The sequence below is a fragment of the Monodon monoceros genome, unplaced genomic scaffold (assembly GCF_005190385.1).
Source record: "Monodon monoceros isolate NGI ecotype Baffin Bay Population unplaced genomic scaffold, NGI_Narwhal_1 Super_Scaffold_2, whole genome shotgun sequence".
Classification (NCBI taxonomy): domain Eukaryota; kingdom Metazoa; phylum Chordata; class Mammalia; order Artiodactyla; family Monodontidae; genus Monodon; species Monodon monoceros.
In genome coordinates, this window is record NW_021703776.1 from 56593868 (window position 1) to 56602016 (window position 8149).

The 8149-nt window shown below is 48.1% G+C and overlaps 1 protein-coding gene across 1 annotated transcript; it reads right to left on the reverse strand.

Moving 5' to 3' along the window:
• Nucleotides 1-378: 378 nt before the first annotated feature.
• On the reverse strand, nt 379-2672 carry HOXA4 (homeobox A4). The gene is made up of 2 exons (XM_029233133.1): nt 2004-2672; nt 379-1451 (listed from the first exon to the last, which is right to left on the reverse strand). Exons 1-2 carry the CDS (start codon nt 2629-2631, stop codon nt 1099-1101), a joined length of 981 nt encoding a protein of 326 aa, XP_029088966.1. The 5' UTR covers nt 2632-2672; the 3' UTR covers nt 379-1098.
• Between the last annotated feature and the right edge of the window lie 5477 nt (nt 2673-8149).

Below are 8149 nucleotides of genomic sequence, written 5' to 3' on the forward strand. Positions count from 1 at the left end.
GAGACCACTTCTTTCCAAGTGTGCTCAGAGTTCAGCATGTAGAACAGCTGCAGAAAGTCCTGGGCCCACAGCACTGCGCAGTTTCACCTTTCACTGCAGAGAAGGACACGTTTCTATGCCTTACAGAGACTTGAAGCCTGAAAGCCTGGCCAAGTTTGGGAAGAGGAGCCCTCTCAGAGCTCAAGAGCCTTCCTGCTCTTTGGAACTTTTCCCACAGTGGGTCAAACTTGACAAGAGTTCAGCTCAAGTTGAACAAATTATGTGAGCAGTTAGTCCAAGTGAATGCAACTCAAGCCATCTACAGGAATTTTACATGCAAGGTCAACCATTTCAATTGAGATAATTTTTTTTAAATTAAAAGTAGGAAACACACAAATATGTCTCAGAACTTTGTTTTTTAAACGGAGTTTATTCTTAGCACATGTCTTTCTATAGAGCCACACCACAATTTGTAGAGTTGCACATGGGTCTAAATGCACTCTCCCTCCCCCAAGATTGTGCCTCAGAATAAGACAACAATATCTCCACAACAATATTTTAAATAAATGAAAGGAAAGGAAACTAACGTGTCACATCTACCATCAAGGTCTGTACATTTTGAGAAATAAATAATCTTGTGAGGTCCACAATGTCTACTCATTTATTCAGTTCGGTACAAGCTTGTATGAGCTGCCTTAATGAGGGAAGGGGAAATAAGGAAGATAGGAAAAGGGTCTGATTTCTTCTGCTTGCAACAAATGTACATGTACATGTCCCCAGTCAGCATGGGTTGTGCGACTGACTTTAGCCATCTCAAAAGTATTTGATGCCAAGTGGTTCTTCTCAGGTACCCAAACCTGGCAGCCTTGTTCAGGCCAGCAGGTTGTCCCACTAGTTAGCATCTTGGCCATCGTCCTCTCTTGGGCGGCAACCAGCTCACACTCTTACCCAGAAAATGTCTTCTTTTTATTATCCTTTTCACCTTTTATTATCCTTTTCACCAAGCTGAGTTTTGTTTTGGGGTCTGTTGTAGTCCAGATGGGGAGGGGTGGATGGGAAAGGGGCAGAAGAGGAAAGAAAAGCATGTGAGGGCAAGAACTGGTCTAGAGCTCTGGAAGATTATATGGAGGAGGGAATGGGTGTGGAGGCGCCCTGGTGGGGGTGAGGATGGGGGTGCGGGTGTGGGCTCTGAGTTTGTGGTTTCCCCGGTGGGCCTGCTGAGGCCGAGGCCGAGTTGGAGGGTCGCATCTTAGTGTTGGGCAGTTTGTGATCTTTCTTCCACTTCATCCTTCGGTTCTGAAACCAGATCTTGACCTGGCGCTCGGACAAGCAGAGCGTGTGGGCAATTTCGATGCGGCGACGCCGGGTCAGGTAGCGGTTAAAGTGGAACTCCTTCTCCAGCTCCAAGACCTGCTGCCGGGTGTAGGCGGTTCGGGAGCGCTTGGGCTCCCCTCCGTTATAACTGGGGTTGACTGAAAGCCCATAACCCCGAAGGAGAAAGCCAAGGAGGAGGGAGTGGAAGAGAGGGAAAAGAGGAGGAAAGAGAAGGTGGGGTGGGGGAAGAGCAATTGGACATCATCATTATATAATAACCTGACACCAAGTTCACGCAAGATACATAAAACGGCAAAGAAAATGTTTCACAGGCTATTGACAAGGGAAACACCCGAGAGCCATAAAGAATAGTGCTGGGCATTGGGGCTGAAGAAAAGCTTCAAAGACACATGGCCTGAAGCCTCTGCCAGGGCAATTAAATTTATGGGGGCTATAATTACTGCCCTAACAGTTTGGCGTCTCGTAAATCTCCCGATAAAGGGACCCCGGGTACAAAAGGATTCTCACGTTGGGATCAGGCGGCTGGCTGGCGCGCACACACCCACATCCCACTGTAGCTAGAGCCACCTGGGGGCTCCCCTCCCGAGGCCCCCAACCCCTCGGCCTCTCCCCACGACCCCCGCCCCGACCCTGGAACCCGGGCTCGGTCCCAGCCCACCCTCCCGCGCCTCCCCAGCGGCGCCACGTACCGGCGCTGACATGGATCTTCTTCATCCAGGGGTACACCACGGGCTCCTTGCCCTTCAGGCCCAGCGGGCTCTTGTCGCCCAGGAGCAGCGGGCACGCGGGGGCGCTGCCCCCTGCCGGGACGCCCGGGGTGGCGGGAGCCGCCTCGCAGCGCCGCGGGGGCGCGGAGGCAGCCGCACGATGCTGCGGGGGAGACGGCGGCGGGGGCTGCCGCCCGGGCGGCATGACATGGCTCGCGTGCAAGCCGTGCGCGGGACCCTTGGCGTGCGCCGGGGGCTGCTCGGGCTGCGGCGGCCGCCCGGGGCTGGCGCTGCCGCGGTAGTCATAGGGGTAGGCGGTGTCGGCGGCACCGTGCGCGGGGTAGAGCGCGGCTGCGGGATAGGAGGCCTCGCGGGCGGCCCGCGGCGCGTAGTAGGAGGCTGCGGGCTCTCGGCTGCCGCCCGCGTGGGGGAGCTGGGGCTGCTGCTGCGGCAGGTGCTGGGCCGCGGGCACTGGGGGCTGCTGGTAGCCCGGGCCCCCGCCAGGGCCGCCGTCTCTGCCGCCCGGGCCGCTGTGCTGCGCGTACTCCTCGAAGGGAGGGAACTTGGGCTCGATGTAGTTGGAGTTTATCAAAAACGAGCTCATGGTCATTAATTTGTGAAGTGCAAAAATACTAATTTTTCTCGCGTTGTCGTTTTTCTGGGCTCGCCGAGGCCCCTCCCCCTCCCGCCTCGCTTCCCATCCCCCCTTTCCTCCGCTCCCTTCCCCTCCCCCGCTGTCAAGATCCCACCCCTCCCCCTCCCCCCGCCGCCGACGCCACCAAAGTTCGCGCCGCTCCTCCCCCGCGGCTCGCCCGCCCGCGCGCGCGCGCGCGCGCGTGCGTCCCCAGTCTCGGCCCCGCGCGCGCCCCGCCCAGTACCGCCACGTGACCCGCCCCCGCCAATGTGCGCGCCGCGCGCGCGGACCCGGATCAGGAAGCGCGCGGGCGGGTGATGGATGCTGCTGTCCGGCTCCAGGAGGAGGGAGGGAACTGGAGCTTTGGGCGTCCAACCCCCCAACTTTGAGTTCCGCTGGGAATTCAGGGCCCGCAGTCTTCTGGTCCTCTCGGATGCCCAGACCGAGCCCTATGCGTGCCCTACTCTGGCCTAGGCGTCGGGGCAGACAGGCGGGCGCGGCCCAGCGTTGACCTCGGGGCCCAGCCTAGCTTGGCCTGGCGTCCTCAAGGGTTCGGGGCCGCCTGGGGGAGGGAATGGCGTCGGGACCAAGGGGGTATTCCGGTTTTTATCCTGGCCGGGGAATAAAACGAATGAGGCTAACAGACCGGTTTTCTCACCAGCTGATTCCCTTCCGCACATCATGCCCGCCGCGTCCGCGCCCAACGTCCCCAGTTTGAGAAGCCAGGCAGGAGCGAAAAGGGTGGGTGGGTGAGCAGCTGAGAGAAATCGGCCCCTGGATGTAAAGCAAGGCAATTCCAATACAACCGGATGAGCACTTTTACTTTTTTCTTTCTTTTAGAAGCAGAAGATATTTGGTTTTTTACCTAAAAAAAAAAAAAGCAAACAACCTTCCTAATAGCATCTCATTTGATGGAGGTGTCGATTCAGAATGAAACATGCTCCAGTGTAGTAGGTGCGATTGTGAGAAAGTGGCCCAAGGGTGGGGGTGCATAAGAGCGATGATGCCGCCACAAAATCGAGCGTTGAGACCAACAACTTCCTACTTCAGAAAAATCTCCAAACAAAAACAAACTAAGGATAGCATAGGCACTGTGCCGAGGGGTCTTTTCCCGCTAAGAATTTTGTTTTGTCTTTTAGCTGTTGCTTTTCCAGGCTGTATCTGAGACTAAAGTTATATTTAAGGACGGTCTATAATTTCTGGATTGCTGGAAATTAGCATATTAATGATGTCAGTAGCTCTGGAAAGTGGGGAGAGAGGACTGTTGTCTGCCATTTGGTAATTGAAATTTGATGGGTAAACTAATTATGCCATTATTAACAAATAAATTACTTATAAATTCCACCTAATGTTGATCTTCAAAGTAAATACTGATGCCTTACTCGTTGTGTGTACTTTCCCTTTCCTTTTCTGAGTGACAGACATACCTAGATCCTCTACTTTTCAGCCTAGATTAAAGCAGTGCGTTTAACTAGCATAGTCACCATTCTAAAAACACTTTCATATTGGCATGTAAAGCAAGGATTTTTCAGCTGGTGTACCCTAGTTGATTTTTCAAAGAGCAATATAAACTGCCTTCTCACAACTGAGTCTGAAACGCAGGCAAGGAAAGTCATAGCCTAAGCCTGGAGACACTTCAAAAGGAATGTGAATTCTATCTTCATTTATATCGGTTACTCATATGAGTTACTAAATGCTGGAATATATCCATTTGATGGATAGTCATTTAATGCTTAGCCACATAAAGCCCATTATATGGTACTAATCTTTAAACTAATTTAGGAAAAGAGGTTAAAAAAGGGATCATGTTAGCTTTCTAACTGCAATCACCCTGAAGTGGTACAAAGAGGTTTTCCACATTGGATGTGTGTCTGTGAAGAGTGCTGTCCATTGACATGGCACACCCTGAAAATTTTTAAAAATGAAATCTAAGCCACAGACAGAAATCAACGCTGAGTGTAAATCTTTAGACATTCTCTCTAGACTCTCTAGCCTGTGATATAGCTGCCTAAACCAATATCTCTCTACAGCAAGAAAAAATAGTATATACATATGTGTACTATATAACATGAATAATATGTACATACATAAAGTAATTAGCAAAACTGGGCTCTCTAAGCTTCTGGGAAGAAAAAACATGACAAGGAAATTTTGCCTCCCTCCTCGTGTCATCAGACTAAGGTCTTAACCATGTCTGTTCAATATTATTTACAGACACTAAAACACAAAATTCATGTTGTTTAGCCTCAGAACCTTCTACCGAGTTTCTATTTTAAAGTATTAACGAGGCTCGGGCACTGTTTTGTATATGGTTAACCTAAACGAGTTAACTGCGCCTGTGTTTCATGTGGTTCTATTACTTTAGGAAGATGGGCTTACACAGAATCCCCCCAAGGCCTGTAACTTGTCTTTGTGGTTCGTATCATAAACACAAACGAAGCCAGGACCACCAAGTGTTATCTCACACACCGACATTTTGACATTTTACTGCAAGATTTATGGCTGTAATAAACAATCTCAGTACCTTTTCTGATCCTTCCACAATCTCTCTTCGCAAGCCATAGCATCATTCCACTGAATCAAATAATCTTTTGAAAAACAAAACAAAGAAAACTCTTGCCTTCATATGCGATCCAAGACACCAAAGTAAAGCCAGGAAGAAACTAACTCAATTGATAAATAAACTGAGGTTTACCAGCAGCGCCTTGTCCGAAAAAAGATGGGATGCCCTGAAATCGAGCAGAGAGGGAGTGTGCTAATCTTCGCACGCCAACTGGCTCCAGTCCCAAGCAGGGTGAAAGCGTTATCCTTTTCTTGGGAAACTGGTAAGCACATTTGCTCATTTCCACGTGCAGGGATAACATATATTCCCAACAAAAGCTTTCTTAAAGTCCCATTAAGTGAAATAACTTTTCATCATGTCCTCGAGTCCCAGATGGAGAAGGAGAGTGAAGGGAGTCCAAGGGAGAGGGAGGGCGAGAGGGGGGCAGTGTTTTGCAGCCTACTTTGAATCTGATTTGAATCATTTTGAATATATTTGGAACAGCCTTCCCTCTTGAATGCAGCCCTGTCCCAAGTTTCAAAGTGACCGAACAGTGACACCGTGCGCATTTTGTTTCTTATTAATCTTACACATTGACAGTCTTTGTTAAATCACAAGGCGCGCCCTTCACCAGCCGACATTTTCATATTTGTTAGACGCGCTGACCTGAAGTTCACCTCGGCCTTGGACTTTGTGCCTCTAAAAGGTCTATACCATGTCTTTTAGAGAGTGGGTGCTTTGCCCAGGTCACTCCTTCTCAGGGAAAACCAAGGCGGGGGTAGCAAAGGAAATGTAAACGTTATGGAATGTATTGACTGTATTTGTCCTTTGTTCTCTAGAGCAAGAGTCCCCCAGACTGACTGTTCGCTGTCTGAAGCACGTCTCTGGAGGGCACGGGAGAAGGACTGAATTTCAAAATGCCTGATGGTGGCATTTGAGGGCTTCCCCCACCTACAGTCGGCATAGGATTTTAGAGAAGCAATACTTTATCAGCCATTTGACCAATTAACTGTTTGGGGGTAATTTCTATAGAAGTTTATACTAATGAACACAGCCCAGGCATAAGGCATATGAAATTCATATCCGGATTAGACATGAATTTTAACCAGGATTGTGTGAGAGGCCTAAAGATTAAAATCCTCCAAATAAAGAAAGTAAGCACTCTAAAAGCAATAACTTCTGCAGGTACATTTTCTTTGAGTTGAAAAACTAGCTAAGAGGTGTCTGTGATTATTGAAGCTGACATGTTCCTAAGGTGTGGCGCGTTTTTAACCAATAACACAATAACAGGGTTTTCTCAAACAGACGCATAATTGTCTTGGTGACTAATGGGGGTTTTCCGTTTTCTTCATTTCACTGGCCCAGATGTGGTGAAGTGTTTGCTGCTGTGACAGCAGTCACCACGGTTGTTCCTTTTCCTCTGTTCTCATCTGGCACACCCCCATTTGGCTTCAAGCTCTTGGCCAGAGTGAAAACTTTACACATTGCACAGTGAAAGCAACCTGACTACTTCCACAAAGGCAGTGTTTGGGAAATATTTGCTCTTACCCCTGAACATACCTGGCACCAGCAAATCTAATCAAGCAGACTATAGTGGGATGATCTTAAATGTCCCTGCAAGGGTCTACATTTTGAGTAGTTGAATTAGTTTATCTCTAAAATTAAAAGAAAAACCTAGAAAAAAATGTCATCTTTCTCTTCTCTGTTTCCCTACACGAATTACTTGAAGATCAATACACAGAAAAGGAAAATATGTCCCCCAGAAAATAGATGCTAACGGTACCAACACTTAACGTTAATATAGGTGCATGAAAAATAAAATATTGTTTAGCTCTCCAGTTGCAGTACACACACAAGGCATGGTTCCAGTAGGCTTCCCTCACACACTATTCCCTTTCTTTTCTACTCTCCCGCCCTCCGTCCTTAGCTTGCTTCCCCTCTCCTTGGCTTTCATTCCAAATGTATTTTTAAAGAGTATTTTCTGGAGAATAGAAGTCTGTCACTGTGGTCTTGAGAAGAGGTCTGGCATTTGTGGATTCTACCTTCCTGCTCAAATGGCGTATTCTTTACAGTTTATTCACCCATAGATTGTAGCATTTCTCTTACATTCAGTGTAGGGTTCACAATAAACATAATGAAAAACTTTCAACAACAGGAATATTTTCCTGGTACCAATAAGCATCTTCTCACTGGTGGAGGGGGTAGAGGAATCCTGCCCCTTTCCGGAGGGTTTCCACTTCCTTTCTCCCCTTCCCAGCTCTTTGCATTTAGTGGGTGGCAGTTTCGGAAAAAGCATTCTGTCCTTGAAAATTGCAAAGGATACACTTTGCAAGAAGTGCCTGTGTTTGCCCTTGTTCTCACACACTTTAGGGATCATTAAAGGTACTAAAAAGGAAAAAAACTGGCCAATCAAAATCACAGTTTTCAAATAAAGGAAGTTTCCTGCCCGATCTCTTTCCTTTGAAGGTATGATGGAACATTGGCAACTTGCTACATTATTTCTAAAGGTCCACTGATGAGTTTTGAGCTTTTTTATTTTGTGACAAACGCACAAACAGACTCCTGGTTCTCCAGCATCTAGGGTGTTGGTGCTTCAATAATCTATGCGTATTTACCTGCTGCTATTCCCTTAGAATGGGAGCGATAATTCAAGATGAAATACAGCATGTATTAGTCTTGAAAAGAGGAATTTTCTATCCTTTCCTTCGTAATTGAGGTCATTCAACCACTAGGGTTCACCTGGAGTCCATACCGTGATACACGCGTCACTCTGAGCCATTTTATCTTTTGTGCTGATAGTCAAGATCGCAACTCTAACATTGACATCAAACTCTGTCTGGGCAGATGACGAAGAGCGCTGCACAACGTAAACTTTTGACCCTCAACTTTTTGACCTGCAGTTACAACCACAAAGATACACAAAGCTGTGCCTCTTCTTTCAAGGGGAAGCCC